This window comes from Neodiprion virginianus, chromosome 1 (assembly GCF_021901495.1).
Source record: "Neodiprion virginianus isolate iyNeoVirg1 chromosome 1, iyNeoVirg1.1, whole genome shotgun sequence".
Taxonomy (NCBI): domain Eukaryota; kingdom Metazoa; phylum Arthropoda; class Insecta; order Hymenoptera; family Diprionidae; genus Neodiprion; species Neodiprion virginianus.
Genome location: NC_060877.1, coordinates 17,958,255 through 17,975,210, shown reverse-complemented (window position 1 = coordinate 17,975,210; position 16,956 = coordinate 17,958,255). Strand labels below are relative to the sequence as shown.

Below are 16,956 nucleotides of genomic sequence, written 5' to 3'. Positions count from 1 at the left end.
TTGGTTCCCGAGACGTCGGGACCGCTGTTTGCACGGCATTGGGCCACCATGACACTCCCCATTCCCTACTTCCACGAGTGCGTGGAAGTTGCGGAGCACGGTTTCTCATGGAGACTTAGATAAGTTGGCTTAAGATTATTGAATGATCATTCAATCTAGTTGACAAAGAACGCACCAGCGACTGTATTATCCTGTTTTATGATGATCTGATTTGCAGTTAATAAACACTTGTCTTGCTTCGGCTTTTCCCTCTGCACCGTCAGGGTTTTTATGCCGAAGCAAGCGTCTTGTCATTCCCGCGAAATCGTGTTATTTATTTATTCACCCTCTCACTCATTCATCCCATCCCGATTGAAGTAAGAGAAGAACTCTGGTCAGACGACCTAAACATGGTGCCCCGGGTGAGGAGTGAGTGATTGGGTTTTTCTTGTTCGTCAAGTTCGTGTTAATTTGTCATATGGTACTGGCTGGTGCGTCTTGTGTATATCCTGTACATGTGTAAGCCGAGACGAGGCTTAGGGATTAAGGATTAGCGTGGCACAAAGGCCTTCGCGCGACACTCACTAACAGGCGATGTATTGTAATACGTGGTCGTATTGTCATCGTGTATGCCTATTACCTTTGCTTTCCTCGCTCAGTTGCGTTTGGTTCTTCGACTGTGATACACGTTCGCTTGGACCTTTCGAGTTATAATAGTTTTCAATCAAACTTCATCGCGACATGGCTCCAGTAGCCTTACAGAAGCTTACTGCATTGCAGCGGGCTCGTGAAGGCGAAATAGAAGGCTTGCGGCAGAGGTTAATAAGCAAACCGCGAGATACGCTTACGAAACGAGTCATTAAATCGCGACTTGACGCTCTAAATGAAATTTGGACAGATGTTCGTAAGGCTCACGCTGAGATCATCGTTCGAGAAAACGCGGATGCCGACCCGTACGTCACCGATGATTGGTTCGGGCGAATTCAGGGTGTATATGAGAACACCCTTGACGAGTTTTTGGCGCTTCTGACTTCCGCGGAAAAGGTGGAAATAGAGGCCGTCACTGGACCCGCGGAGGCAAGCACCTCTGGAACTACCGGAACAGGTGTCGCGAAACTCCCTCGCATTCCTCTCCCAACCTTTTCGGGAAAGTATGAGGATTGGGCAAGTTTTTGCGACCTTTTCACTACGTTGGTGCATGACGTAGCTTCTCTATCTGACGCAACCAAGCTGCAGTATTTGAAGCTTTGCTTGACCGGTAGTGCCGCGGACCTAATAAAGGACGTCGCTACGACCAGTGCGAATTACATCAGCACATGGCAGGCGTTAAAGACTCGATATCACAACCCTTGATTGATAATGAATAAACATTTGGCTTCGTTCATGCGGATCCCTCATTTGAAAAACGAGTCCGCTTCCGAGCTCCGTTCCTTCGTCGATGGAGCTCAGCGAATAGTTCGTGCGTTAGCAAATTTAAAATTACCAGTGGAGCATTGGGACGTCTGGCTTGTCTTCGTGCTCTCTGAACGCTTAGATTCGGAGTCGCGAAGGTTGTGGGAAGCGGAGCTGAGCCAGGGTGACCTCTCTTGGTTCACTCCCGAAATTCACGGACTTGATAAAGTTTTTGCAACGGAGAACTCAGGCCTTGAATATGATCGCGCTCGAGTGTCGAACGGAGAAGAGGTCGGCTTCAACACCTTCTGCGGGACCCCAACCCCGTAAGGTTTTCCACGCTAGTTCTCCTCGATCACCGAATCCAACGCCGTACAAATGCCCGCTCTGCTCTGGTGCTCACCGCATCTTAAAGTGTTTTAAGTTTCAGGCGAAGGCTCCTTCTGAGCGGTTCGCTGGTATTAGACACTTACGGCTTTGTTTCATTTGTCTGAAACCACATCAGGCGAGAGATTGTCCGTCAAGCGGAAGATGCGCGGTTTGTCAAGGACGACATCACACGATCTTGCATCGCTGCGCTCGAGGAAAATATCAAGGGTCGAGCCGAAGTTCGGGAGGTTCTCGAGGCCCAGAAGGAGGTGGACCTTCGGCACCCCCCCCCCCCCCCCCCCTGTCGTAAACTTGCATGCGGCGTGTCATTCGGTTGTCGGGCGAAGAGTTCTGCTCGCCACGGTGCGAGTGCAGGTAATGGGTCCGAACGGAAGCAGCACCTACGCGCGAGCACAGCTCGATCAGCGCTCGGAATCGTCATTTGCTTCGGAATCCATAGTGCAGTTGTTGGGGTTATCAAGGAGACGCGCTTCCGTAACACTGTCGGGACTTGGTTCCGCTGAGACAGGAACTGCGACCGCGAGGACGCAGCTGGTGCTGCGGTCCTGCGGCAATCCTAAATTCGAATTTGAAACAGACGCGCTCGTCCTCCCAAAGCTCACCTCACGTCTCCCATCCGATAGATTTGGTGATCTAGATTTGCAACAATTTGAGGGATTTCGCGCTGGCGGATCCGGACTTTTCGGTTTCCCAAAATGTAGACGTGATTTTGGGCGCTGATGTTCATGGCCAGTTGCTCCGTCCCGGCTTGAAACGGTTCCCTACCTCACAACTTGTCGCTCAAAGTACGGCTTTCGGTTGGGTGATTTCCGGTATGGTGCGGTCCGACCAACGGCGGGCGGACAGAACTCTCTCTTCGTCGCCAACACAGGCACTTCACTGCTCGGTTGAACCGGATTTGGAGCAGACGCTGCAACGCTTTTGGTCTCTCGAAGATATTGCTCCGAATTTGAGTAGGCTGAGGCCCGAGGACGAGATCGCTGAGCATTTATTCAAGGAGACTCACAATCGCGACTCACGAGGTCGGTACGAAGTCCGGCTTCCTGTGAAACCAGACCGCCCTAGGGTAGCTAACGAGATCAGGTCAATGGCGCTTAAATCTCTTTCTAGTATGCAACGTCGATTTTCGCGAGACGCTCGATTGGCTGAGGCATACGGTAGATTCATGAGGGACTACGAACGCCTGGGACATATGACTCGAGTCCCGGCCTCAGAAATACGGTGCGAGGACGCGTGGTACCTTCCACATCACGCAGTAATTCAGGCTTCGGGCGACAAATGGAAACTTCGCGTTGTGTTTGATGCCTCTCGGAAAACTCGCGAAGGGCACTGTCTGAATAACTTTTTGTGGTCAGGACCCTCCCTCCAGAGCGATCTGTCATTGATCCTCTTAAATTGGCGAAAATACCGTTTTGCGTTTACCGCGGACATAGTGAAAATGTTCCGGCAAGTCCTGGTCAAGCGCGAAGACCAGGATTTGCAGAGAATTGTGTGGGCCCCGACCGCTGATGCCAGTCCTGTTGATTACCGTTTACATACTGTCACGTACGGGACAACTTGTGCTCCATATCTGGCCATCCGCACGCTTTCGCAGTTGGTTGTTGATGAAGGGGTTAACCTCCCCCTCGGAGCTGAATGTCTCAAAGCAGAGACGTATGTTGACGACACCTTCGCAGGGGCGGAAGACCTTTCTACCGCGTTTCAGAAAAGACTCGAACTTATAGAATTGTTAAAATTGGGTGGTCTCGAGCTCGACAAATGGTCCGCCAATCATCCCGATCTTCTGCCACCTCAGGCACGACAGAACTCACCGAAAGAAATCGACGGCGACGCGTTGGTCAAAACCCTCGGGATCCATTGGATCCCATCGCAGGATGATTTTAAGTTCCGTGCAGCGGACGTGGAAGAGATGTCCACTGCTGCAACGAAACGTTCCATCTTTTCGAATATCGCGCGTTTGTTTGACCCACTCGGGTGGCTAGCTCCAATCACTGTGACGGCGAACGTCTTAATGCAGGATTTGTGGATTCAGAAGTGCGATTGGGACTCGCCTCTCCCCGCCGAATTGCGCGAGCGATGGCATACTTATTGCACGTCGTTGACACAGTTGCCACCTCTATCCATCCATCGTTGGTTGGGGGTCGCATCTTCCCGTTCCTACCAGATTCATGGCTTTTCCGATGCGTCTTCTCGCGCATACGCAGCCGTGGCATATTTACAAATTAACGAGGGAAATGGTCGGTTCAGTGTTTCGCTTCTCGCCGCGAAGAGCAAAGTGGCTCCCGTCAAAACGGTCAGTATCCCGAACTTAGAATTGTGTGGTGCTGCACTTCTCGTTACACTTCTTCTCCATGTTAGGAAGCTCGAATTTCTCAGCTCACTCCCGGTCTATGCATGGTCTGATAGTCAAATAGTTCTTCAGTGGCTTCGAAAGCACCCATGCCACTGGAAAACCTTCGTCGCCAACCGAGTATCGCTTATTCAGACCGAACTTCCATCCGCCACATGGGCTCACGTCCCAACGAAAGAAAATCCAGCAGATTTGGCTACTCGGGGCTCAGACCCGGCAGAGTTAGCGCAGAATAACAATTGGTGGCGCGGTCCCCACTGGCTCTCTGATACACCGGAACAATGGCCACAACCAACAGCGAATCCGCCGGACGAACCGCCGATTCTCACACAATTCTCGAGCTTGACTTGCCTTATTCGGGTAGTAGCCTGCTGCAGACGCCCCTTGCTTAATCTCCGCAGACGACGGGACGGTTCTGAACCGCTTCCCTCCTTTCTCTCATCCGTCGAGCTGGCAGAGTCGCGATTGGTGGTCATTCGCTTGTCGCAAGCAACCAGCTTTGCCCCAGAAATCGAACTATTGAAATCGGGAAAGGGCTTGCCGAATAGCAGCGGAATTAAGAAATTAAATCCATTTCTGGACAAGGTTGATGTCGTGCGGGTGAGAGGCCGCCTTTCCCAGGCTCGTCTCACTTTCGACCATAAACACCCCCCAATTTTAGCACGGCGCTCTGTACTCAGCGCGTTATTCGTGCAGTTCGCTCACCGCCTCTGCTTGCATGGGGGACCCACTCTGACCACGAGTATCTTGATACAACAGGTTTGGATTTTGGGCATAAAAAGATTAGTCAAATCGGCGATCCGGCGGTGTGTGACCTGTCGACGGGTTAAGCCACAATTTGCTCACCAACTAATGGACGACCTGCCTGGTGACCGAGTACAGTCCGGACGACGACCCTTTTCGATGGCCGGTCTCGATTACGCGGGTCCGGTCCAGGTCCGTACCACGAAAGGGCGCGGGCACTCTTACAAGGGGTACGTAGCGGTCTTCGTCTGTTTTTCTACGCGAGCCATTCACCTTGAACTTGTGAGTGATCTGACTACCGGGTCGTTTATTTGTGCGTATCGTCGATTTGTGGGTAGGCGTGGTGTGTGTCAACGACTTTACAGCGACAACGCTACTAATTTTCATGGAGCAGATAGTGAGCTCAAGGCTATGTTCCAACGAGCCTCCGAATTCTATCAAAGGGCGGCGGCTCTCCTCGCGAACGATGGCACTGATTGGAGTTTTATACCCCCGAATGCTCCCCATTACGGAGGGTTATGGGAAGCAGCGGTCAAGTCGGTGAAACACCATTTGAAACGGGTCATGGGCGAGCATACTCTCACCTTCGAAGAGTTGTCGACGGTTCTTGTCGAAATTGAGGCCTGTTTCAACTCACGGCCACTGAGTGCGCTAAGCTCCGATCCTGAGGATCTCCATGCATTGACACTTTTCCACTTCTTTGGGGGAAGCACGTCGGCCTCACTCCCCGAGGACGATCTTTCGGACGAACCTCAGAATCGCTTGAACCGATTTCAGTTGCTACAGCGCATTCGAAATCAGTTCTGGAGACGTTGGTCCTCCGAGTATCTACTCCACTTGCAAGAACAAGGAAAGTGGAGAGAGACCCGCGAAAGCTTCTGTATTGGGAGACTTGTCTTGGTCCGGGATGACAATTATCCCCCGTCGAAGTGGCCGCTAGGGAGAATAATCGAACTCCACCCGGGTCCGGATGGCCTTGTGAGGGTGGTCACGATTAAAACAGCAACTACCACTCTACGGCGGCACATCTCTCGTCTATGCCCGCTGCACCTCGAAGATAGCGACAAGGGGCGCAGGGCAATGCCGGAAGCGTAAGGATTCGTCTGTTGGACGAAGGCAGGTGGGATGTTCGCGCAAATTTATTATTATTATATTAGTTTGTAAATTTATCACAGCAAATACTTTAGTTTCGTCATATTCGTATGTTGTATCTATTTACCACGTATAAGGTGACTAAAGAGTCACAACAGTAGATTTACTTTCTTATTCCACATGACAAGTAGTTCAACGTTATAGTAATTCAAATTACGTACTTATTGTCTACGCCAGAAATTCGTGGGCCGATACTCGAATCGGCAGTTGCGTACGTTCGCTTGGCCGGTGAGGGCGCAGCGCAAGTTAGTTAGTCTCGAGCGCTCGAATAGGTAGGACGTGTTAGGTTTTCCTTAGACACGCGCGTCGATTATTTCGTTTCGCGTAGTTTTAAGATTTATCCGTTTAACACGGTCGGGGGAGACGTGGTTCACCCTCCGGTTGGGCCGGGGGTGCCCGTCTCCCGGGCGAGCGTCATTGCACTTCAGCGTTGGTTCCCGAGACGTCGGGACCGCTGTTTGCACGGCATTCGGCCACCATGACGCTCCCCGTTCCCTACTTCCACGAGTGCGTGGAAGTTGCGGAGCACGGTTTCTCATGGGGACTTAGATAAGTTGGCTTAAGATTATTGAATGATCATTCAATCTAGTTGACAAGGAACGCACCAGCGACTGTATTATCCTGTTTTATGATGATCTGATTTGAAGTTAATAAACACTTGTCTTGCTTCGGCTTTTCCCTCTGCACCGTGAGGGTTTTTATGCCGAAGCAAGCGTCTTGTCTTTCCTGCGAAATCGTGTTATTTATTTATTCACCCTCTCACTCACTCATTCCATCCCGATTGAAGTTAGGGAAGAACTCTGGTCAGACGACCTAAACAACGGCTTTTCGCAAATATAGCAATTCTTTGAGCGCATGTGACGATCGTGTTGCACTTGGGTAAGAGACTCCATCGGAATTATGTTTTTGACGTGTGACTCTACTTTAATCGATGAATCTTTAAGCTGCTGCATGAACCAATCTATGCAATCGACGCCGCGTTTACTGTGGAACTCCGATAAAGTCTCATCGTACGTGCAATGTACATAGTACGCTACACTGTGCGGGATATGCTTTTGAAATTCACGTGTTTTACGGTTTGAAACGTGATTTTGGAATTCGTCAACCGGTATAGACTCTAATATGCATTCGAGATTGGCGTAAACGACAAACGGGACAGTGCCTTTGTTTTGAAAATTTGAAAATCTTTAGACTCGGGGAATTTCATACGCACTTTATATAGCATAATGCAATCTTGTCGATGATTGTCGTAGGCATGTTTCACGGTGAAGTGACACAAACATCTCTGAACATAAAAACAGTTGACCGTTACGAGTGGACAATTGTTTGCTTACCAATCGTGAAAGATCTCTAATCCAAGCAAAGTGGAATCTTGATGTTAACTCGCGAGCCATATTATTTTCTGGATTACTCTCAACCATCAGAAGATGAATCGTGTTGATGTTCACGCTATGCAAATTTTTACTCAAGTAAATTGGCTCGATGACGCTTTTTCCGATGTTGCATGATGTGAAAAAGTCTGAGATTCTATCCCGTATACATTAATTCGCAAATTATTTAATCTCACAACTCTTTTCACGTCGTGCAAAGTAGCAGAGAATTTGATACCTGTACAGTCCAACTCGCAAATATACCGACGATAATGGTGAGTCCTTTTAGGGTTGTTGTTGACAGGGTGGAGGACTGCAGTGATGGAAAAGAGAAGGCATCTTTCGACTTTGTTGTTTACGTTCACCACCGCTCTCTTTCGTCGAATATCCTTCGGTAGCTCAACGAATGTCGGAAGCCCCGTAGCGAGAGGCTGGTACCGGTTGATGTTTACGGTGATATTGAGGATGTCGATCATGCTACACCCCTAATCACGTTGCTCAAAATCTTCAACCATCACAAGCAGGTCGTTCCTTGCGTGTGTAAACCAACCATCTATATCGCTCGAGGGGAGGATCTCGGTGCTGCAGGTGTTGAAGCTTTTAACTCTTTCCGCAATCCCATCGTGTTGTGTGTTTTCAAATTTGCACAATAATGTGAGGTTAACCTTGACATTTCCCTCCTCGCGCAGTACTAGCCTCAATCGCTCAACGATGACTCGCTGCGCGTCCTTCAGAAGGGTCTCCAAATTATTATGCTGGAGATTTGTGACAACCCACGTTCGGATCCGGTTGGCAAAAGCACTATTAAAATCTTCCCGCTGTACGCCCGCAGGATTGCCGATATTGGCGCCTATCACCACAGTGTGCTGCTGCTACTGTCGCTGCCGCAGCTGTTGTTGAATCTTAGCTACCCAGGATTGTACAAGTGTGATTGCATGTTGAATTTGCAGTTTCACGCTTACGCTCGTTCTCGGACGCTTGGAAACATCACTCTGCAATTGAAGATTTTCCATCCCAACGACTGTCACGTGCGGAGCGGTCTCGCACGCGACGACTTACCCTCTTTGTTATTAACGAGGTTTATTTGTTTAACTATTGGTGGATTCGGGGGTGAACGTCCTCTACAGGGCGTTCCGTGGGAAATGGTTTGGAGGATTTCAATTATTTCGTACCAATTTTGAATGGAAGCAAGTAAAAATATTTAATGGAATAACTAGAAGCAGCGATATTTAGACAAGGAAGCTTACAGTATGTTCTTACGCTACTCACGTTCTCGCTCTTTCTCGATCTCACTTGTGGATTCGGCTTCGGTCTCGAAGGTGCTGAAGCTTACACCTTCACTCACTCACTTACGTACTACACGGCTTGATTAAGTTCGTGGCTTTGCTTATTGCGCTTAATTCTAACTTCACAGACTGATGTCGCGACGCGAGATGCTTGAATGACCGCGGATAGATTTACAGGGAATTCTCTCTGTGATCGTCGGAGACCCAAGACTGATAACTCTTTACTCGACAGCTCTGAAGGAGCCTGATTCCGTAGATGTTGGTTTGATGCTGTCTCTAACGGGACTGTCTTCGCTCGCTCGTCCGACACCCCTCGGAACGTCGGACGGCGAGCGAGCTTTTTTGCTGAGTTTGCAATTTTAAACAAAGGCTCGCCTCGCAACGGTCATCCTCGGAGCGCGTGATTTCGCGCTCGCCTCATCCCGGTGTTGATTACACCCGGGATCCGGCGGGCGCGAAGACGCTGACGTTGCTGGCTGTCCAGCTACGCCGTTGCGCTTGGCTATACCACGAACTGATTATAATAAGATATTTTATATGGTCAAACTAAAACTATGCTTCCTTGTCTCTAAAGATAATAATAATGAAAAAATGATAATTGTTATGATCGGTAATATATTACAATTTTGGTTAAATGTGCGGCGCTCGTGACACGCCAATCCAGTGCTTGAAGATATCGTCATTCTCCCACTCAGGATGTAGCTCGTCCAACAACTTGTGCGCATTCTCCATCATCGTGAAGAGATTCGAGTATGTTTCGGCGGCTATGGCTTTAATGTTGATATAAATAGAACTTTGTAGAACTTTTGACTTTCACGTATCGTGTAAGACTGACGAGTCCCCGTCGGATGCGTTGAGCTAATACATGCTGATAGATCGCAAGAATTTGAGTGTGGTGGTTGGGGGTCCAAACTCTGTACCACCCAGCCATCAAAAGATATAAAAATTTCAATGGCAAACAGGTCCGACCCTGCACACCCCAACCCTCATCAGCGTGGAGCATCGGATGGGAAAAATCGGTTAACGAATAGCAGGTAGTGAGCGACGTTTGACGGGGGAAAAATCTGGTCTTCCCAACTCTTGACCGACTGGTTTGTGTACATACCGTTTTTGAGGATTACAACTCTTTATAGCTAACAGGTCTGAGCCTGCAAACCTCAACACTCATCAGCGTGGGGCATGTGACGGGAAAAAATCGGGCAACAAAAAAGTAGTTAGCGAGCTCTTGAGAAAATTTTGGCCACTTAAACTGTTCCCGCGTTACATTTTTGCCTGCATGTTTCGTGGTGTACACTCCATGAGCGATTGGGTGGTTGGTTTTTGATCATTGGAGGGTGGGTGTGTCTCCTTTCATACAAATTCCTATAGCAGTCTCAAACTTCTCACATATTGGGAAAATCTCTCCTGCAGAAACAGGTATTTGACAAAGTGACTGGTGTTTCGTGAGAAAAAAAATTTCGCGATATATTCAAAGCATTCAACCGCTAGTTTGAAGCGTTTTATTTCACCCCCACTATCACCTTCTCCTAAGGAGAACCTACTATTCCGCAGGTCTCGAACTGCATTTCGTGAGAAAATTCATTTTACTAACTATTCAAAGCATCCAACCGTCATTTAGAAACGTTCTATTTCACCCAACTACATGATGAAAAAAGTCGATCGCTGGAATATCGATTGATCGATAATGCGGCATAACCTGCGGCAACACCCACTAACACCAACTGTCGGTAAGATCGGAGATAAAAATTCCGCCGGTAAAAAATGTGCGCCATCTAATGGTAATAATTTGAATTGTCCACTCATCCGACAGCGAAAAAGTCAAAATGGCTGCTCATTCGACAGCACAAAAATTTCATTGTCAAACTGTCTGTCGGTGAAATCGAGCAAAAATACGGGTGGCTTCATCTATGTCAACGCTCCAGTCAGTAACCATGTCGTAGGTAAGCCTGATCATCGTGGAGGTAACATACCGACTGTCGGTAAAGTAGGAATAGGGGCTACTCTGACAGTACGCCACCATGTCATGAGTTAGAACTCTTATAGGTATCTATACCACTTGAACGTATGATGAATATAATTGAAACGATTATTAATCAGACATAATAATGTAGCTGATCATTATTATAAGCACTTAGTATTACCTGGTTCTGTTTGAATCAGGGCCGAACTTGATTCAATTGAGAAAAATGGAACGTCATATAAATGTCTGTTCGCGAAATGATTAGATTTAGTAAAGGACAGTTAAGATTATAACGTAGAAGATAGCGAGTTTTTTGTAGTTAACAGAATAAACTAAATGCTCGATTTCATTGAATCAGCGCGAGACTTTACGCCAGTCACAATTGAGATTTTCTGAACTTTATACTAGGGATCGTTGTTGGCCTCTACACGACTTTCGTCAAGAGGGGTGGAATTCGCCGGTTTAGGCAATACGATATTTTAATGTTATCTATGGCAGCAGCTTTCGTTACAGCGTTGAAACGGAGTTTTGAAAAACACTTCACGTGTTGAGAGTCGTATTACATTGTGAGTTACATTGTGATTTTAAAAAAGGTACACCGGATTTAACAACGTACGTAGATGATTTTATGAAAATCGGTTGAAAATTGGATCCTATCGCTTGCAGCTATTGAAGTGCGATGGTTGCACTACGCGTATGTTAAACAGTGATCAAATATATAGGGGCAAGTCCAAAGCCTCCCCTTGTTAGTCAATTTCGAGTCAACTTTCAGCGATAGAGTAAATTTGAAAGCACAGCGCTTTCATAAATTTCAGAGTTGAATCTCAAATCCATATTCGCTACAGCTAGGGGTGTAGGTCAATAGAATATACCGGGACAATCTCTAGAAACTAGACAGTCAATGCGCATGCGTCAAATAATTCAATTTCATTGGTGGCTGAAATCGCCCCGCGGCGATCTTTTCATCTGCTGAGCAGAGGGCCGACGTACACAAAATGAGACAAGAGCTGTAAATCTCTCACGCGTAAAACCGCAGATTGCAGTTATGTGAGTGTTTATTTTTACGTAGCGTGAATCATCCACGAAGAATAGTATCGTTCAGCAATACCATGATCGATATCGGAAGATATTCAACCGACGCAATGAAGAATTGAACGGAAAAGCAAATATCAATTGGTACAGAAATTGGGTGTTATTTATTGAGAGAAGAAATCTGAAATTTATTGTAAAATGTCATTAATAAGTCGGAGTCTGGGCAAACAGAGGAATGTAAGTAAAAACGACGATTATTGTCAACAGATTCTTTACTTACACAGAATTGAAAATGCGTTACATTCACGATTTATGTTTGTGCATTTCATTGAAAAGTAGTTGTATCTAAAAATATTAAAAGATCCTGTTTGATAATAATAGCTTCTAATATTTTCAGGTACGAAATAATTCATTGTCAAAGTGATACCAAAGTTATCAGGCATGAAAGCATGTAAGTAAATTTCCAATTACGTGATCTTTGACAATGACAATATTTTAACATGGATTCAATGATAAAATTGTTTTTTTTTTCAGTAGGCTCGAAGTTTAAACTTTAATTAACACGAGGAAAATTATGTCTTACCTGATGGTCAAAACGTTTAGGTGGCAAGGATCCTGGTTTCTCGAGCGGTGCAATCATTAGAACCATCGAACCTGGTTGTTTCGTCAGACATCAGGTGCTAGAGTGAATTTTATCAGGCCATCGCCACCTTCTTAACATCAGTTGAGGCAAAATTGAAGAGCGGGATATACTACAGATCATAATGGCTGAATATCCCATCATTTTACTTTGATCGAGCCAATAGCGATAAGTTTGTTACTTAACCGTTGCTGCCAATTCATTCTACCGAGGAATCATTCTGTGCACCATTGTAATTTAAGCATTATTATTGACCAGCATTGTTTTTCAAACTTTATACCATTTGATTTGGTATCTTATTTTGAAGCTTACTTTTACTCTCTTTGGCATTGAATTCAGATAAATAGTTTTTCAAGTCCTCAATTAGATTGTAGGGTTGAATTTTGCTAGGCATACTGAATCAATCTAAATCTAGAACTGTTAAATAAGTTCAGTTAAAAATGTCTTTAAATTTAATCTTAGTTGACGGTGTCATCTGGCTAGCTAGTTGCAGTGATCACACGTGTTTGGGTTTCGTAGAACTCCAGTAAAGTGTAAGGAATGTATTTCATTCACTAGTACACGTTGCCTTGCAAATAATCACTTGGTCTGTTATAGATTTACTCATTCGCTAAGTTTTTTATTACAAATCTGGATCAAATAGTTATCCTGCAACTTATCGATAGCTTGAAACGAAATTCAATTTTACACTCTCTACGGGGTCCTACGCTAAGATTGAAAGCTTGTGAATCTCCATTCACCGCAATTATTTCTGCATTTCATGTTAGCATTGTCTGGATAAAAAAAAATCTCACCCTGAGATTGGAAATGGTACCTGAAACGCAGAAGTTATTCAGTAGCACGAATTGAAAATCAAGAATTTTATAATAGTTTCTGCGACACAGGGACTCTTTTCAAATATCCTTGTTACAAGGTAATGTTCGCAGAGCTATGAACAAGATATTGTATCGGATTAAATTTTTTGGAAGAAAATCTTCGTGAACTTCGTTATAGCTTAGACATTCATTCCTTTTGATCGAACAAGACACACTATCTTGAATTCGATAAGTCAATATTCACGTATTAATGTTCTGACATTACTCTAAAACATGATTGCCCTTGAAGATTTATGTGACGTTGAAGCGCATTTTGAAAAAGTTGATTTTCAACTTGTGTCACAGGATGTGATCTACGTTCGTGAGTTCTACGCTTCCGATTAGATTTTCTTTGTTTCGAACCGCACTAACATGAAATACAGAAATCATTTTAACCCTTATGTTAGCAACCGGGTACCCGGGTACTCGGGTACCCACAGTGGAAAGCATAGGAAATAAATTGAATTTAATTTCTATAAATGCATGCAACTAAATTTTATTAAAAAATATTACATTTTTTTATAATTAATAACATTGAAGGCATTGTACACGATTAACTGAGTGCTCGTCACATACAGGTTGGTGACAATTGGCACAAGCCTTACGTGTCTTTCGCCGTCTTCTTATTGGCAAAGCATTGCAGACATGGCAAGATCCTGTAACCATTTTCCTTCCGGTTTTCTCTTTTGGAGTCTCTGGACCAGGATTTACCACGACTGTTTCTGTCAGTGCATGGCCTAAAATACTTTGAATGGCAATCTTTGTTGAGAAATGGCGCATTATTTGTGGATTTGCGGTACGATGTTCAATCATCGGCAATGCTAGTTCTTCACTTAGCTTACGCATAAATTGACGACGTTCTGTCGCTTTTTTGGCAATCATTTTATTATTTTCATAATAAATTATATATGCCGCAAGTGAAGAAATGTCTAGCATGTTGAAAAACATTGCCATTGGCCATCTCGAAGATCGTCGTTGGCTGGTGTATCTCCGTAACATTTGGTCCATTGTGTCGACGCCAGCTTTATATTTATTATAAAAATTTATTATTTCTGGTTTTTTTTTTAGCGTCATCACCAACTGATGCATCTGAATGCATTGTAGACATCAGAATGACAGCTTTATTTTTTTTAGGAACGTAAGAACACATGGTAACCTTTTCGTGAAATCCAAAAACTGTCGAATACTGCTCCCGTGTCTTATTTGCTCCCATAATACTAGGGATGTAAGGTTTATTTTTTTTTACCGTGCCAACAACAGTCATATCCCACGATAACAAATGTTTAGCAGCTTACAGAGTAGTAAAGAAGTTATCCATGCAGATATTTCTACCAGTACCTCGGTACGGAGCCGCCAATTCTTTCACTACTCTTTCACCCTGATTCTTTTCTCGAGTGTTATCTGTTTTACCAGTCTACATAATCCCTTTCAAAGGATATGCGTTCTCTGCATCACAAATCCACTAAATCTTTATACCATATTTAGCTGGTTTCGATGGTATATATTGAGTAAACCCAGTACGGCCACGGTATGGATATAGTTGTTCATCAATCGTCAAGTTTGCGGTTGGTTTGTACATCTGAGCTAAATTGGAATTCAACATTGTTCACACATCACGAATTGGAGCTGCCTTGTCTTTTTTTTTACGTTCACTTCGAGTATTACTGTCATCGAATCTCAAAAAACGCAGAATATTATGGAATCTCGCCAATCCCATCGTCGCGCGATACAGTGGATAAGAATTGGAGTGCCACATGTCAAAAGTATGGTCTGTATTTGAATTATTTGCGCCAGCACAAATCAAGATACCGAAGAACGAATAAATTTCGGGTATTGTAACGGGCTTCCATTGATGCTGTGAGTTTGGATGGTCAGCGTTATATTCTTGGAAAATGGTTTCAGCTTTCTTGTTAGTGTGACGGACGATTATATCAACCATTTCGTGAGTAAAAATTTTTTGAAAGTCTCACTAATTGACAACGTTTCCGTACTGCGATGAGGCCCACTCCGCTGGCGTACAACATTATGAGCTGCGGTCTGATGCTGAGTTGGTGGAGTTTTGTTCCACACTGTCTTATCTTTCACAATGAAACTTCCAGATGGTTCTTGAGCTCGTCCTAAAATAATAATAACAACATAAATTAATTATTTAAGAAAAAAAATTAGTATTCCAATCATTGTTAAAAACGAATATTTTATTACATTCAGGCTCAGCAGTTTCTACTTCATTGTCGTCATCCTCACTCTCGCTATTCTCATCCTCACTCTCGCTATTCTCAACCTCTTCTTCTACTGCTGAATTCCCTTCAGCGATTTCTCCTGTATCTTCAGAATCTTCTGATTCGTCATGCCCTGAATTAGCTTTTTGATTTAAAATTTGACGTCTAGCTATATTTGCTGGAATCCAGTCTTCGTCATCACTGTCAGAAACCCCGCTCGAATCACTGTCATGTTCTCCAAGTAGTTTTTTCAAATATTCATTTCTTTCGGTTGCACTTAATCTAATAAATTAAATATTATATGATATAAGTCGTAAATAATTTTATTACACAAAATTGTAATTAAAATATTTATAAATGTTAAATGTAACGTTTATTTACCTAGCATATTCAGCTCTCGATAGTTGTTCCATAACTTTATTTTTCACTGTGAAGAGAACACCATAAATAAAACACGTCTGATCTCACCAAAAATCTGTTGCGTACTAAGAAATGCTCGAATCTAGTGCGCGATAGAAAACGAAGAAATAACCTTGAGTTTTTCTCTCTCTCCAACGACATCTGCTCGGCTCCGAACAATAAAAACCGGCCGACTACCTGGAGTGCCCCAAATACGTTTCAGATGTCATTCACAACTCTACGTTATTATTTTTTTTTTTGTTTACATTGTCACTTACTATTAATATTTCAAGAAAAAAATATTTTGGAAAAAAATTTTTTAATAAAATAAACAAAATTTTTAATACTCAGAATTGTGGGTACCCGGGTACCCGGTTGCTAAAAGACGTCGGTAAAGTTGGTTACTAACATAAGGGTTAATAAATCTGATATCACTTGAATTTTCAATTTGAGTATTAGGTCCCTATCACGAGTGCCGCATATTTACACCGAATATAATCACAACCACGTCAATAATTATTGATATCGCTTTAGAGACGAGGAAGCATAGCTTTAAATACATTAGTTAATCCATGTAAAATAGTCTCTACAAAACAGTTCGTGGCACAACCAAAGCGCAACGGCGTAGTTGACGGTCAGCAACGTCAGCGTCTCCGCGCCCGTCAGATCCCGGATGTAATCAACACCGGAATGAGGCCATCGCGAGATCACGCGCTTCGAGAATGATCGTCGCGATGCAAGCCTTTGTTCCAAAATTGTGAATTCAGCGAAAACCTCGCTCGCCGCCCGACGCTCCAAGGGGTGTCGGAGGAGCGAGCGAAGTCAGTCCCGTTAGAGACCGCTTGAAAAACCACATCAACGGAACCCGGCTCCTTCAAAGCTACCGCGTGTAGAGTTTATGAGTCCTTTTTCCGACACCGACGATTAGAGTGTAATACTCTAATTCTATACGCGGTCCGAAAGGCTTCTCGCGTCGCGATCTGAGTCTTATGAAGCTAGATTAAGTGCAGAACCTCGAGCCACGGACTCCTTAGAGAAGTGTAGTGATAAGCGTATGTGAGTGTTGCTATTGAGTATAATCGTGTGAGAGCGTGAGCCATTCGGACTGTAACCACCGAAAAGTGACTAGTTGAATGAGTGGGAACAACTAGATTAAGAACATTTTGTAAGCTTCCTTGTCTCGAATCTT

The 16,956-nt window shown here is 44.6% G+C and overlaps 2 protein-coding genes across 9 annotated transcripts in view; one reads left to right on the top strand and one right to left on the bottom strand.

The window, feature by feature from the left end:
* LOC124306338 (two pore potassium channel protein sup-9) overlaps window positions 1–16,956 on the top strand; it is an 817,624-nt gene that overhangs the window by 541,543 nt on the left and 259,125 nt on the right. The window lies entirely within an intron of this gene.
* On the bottom strand, window positions 15,133–15,827 carry LOC124306395 (SH3 domain-binding glutamic acid-rich protein-like). The gene is made up of 3 exons (XM_046767065.1): window positions 15,750–15,827; window positions 15,352–15,650; window positions 15,133–15,266 (listed from the first exon to the last, which is right to left on the bottom strand). Coding segments are annotated over exons 1-3 (333 nt in total). The 5' UTR covers window positions 15,782–15,827; the 3' UTR covers window positions 15,133–15,264.

Bases quoted from the DNA above. Each gene is read 5' to 3' on its own strand.
- LOC124306395 (XM_046767065.1), bottom strand. From the start codon at position 15,781: ATGGAACAACTATCGAGAGCTGAATATGCTAG. The intron at 15,651-15,749 runs GTAAATAAACGT...TTAATTTATTAG, and splicing joins TCGAGAGCTGAATATGCTAG to ATTAAGTGCAACCGAAAGAA.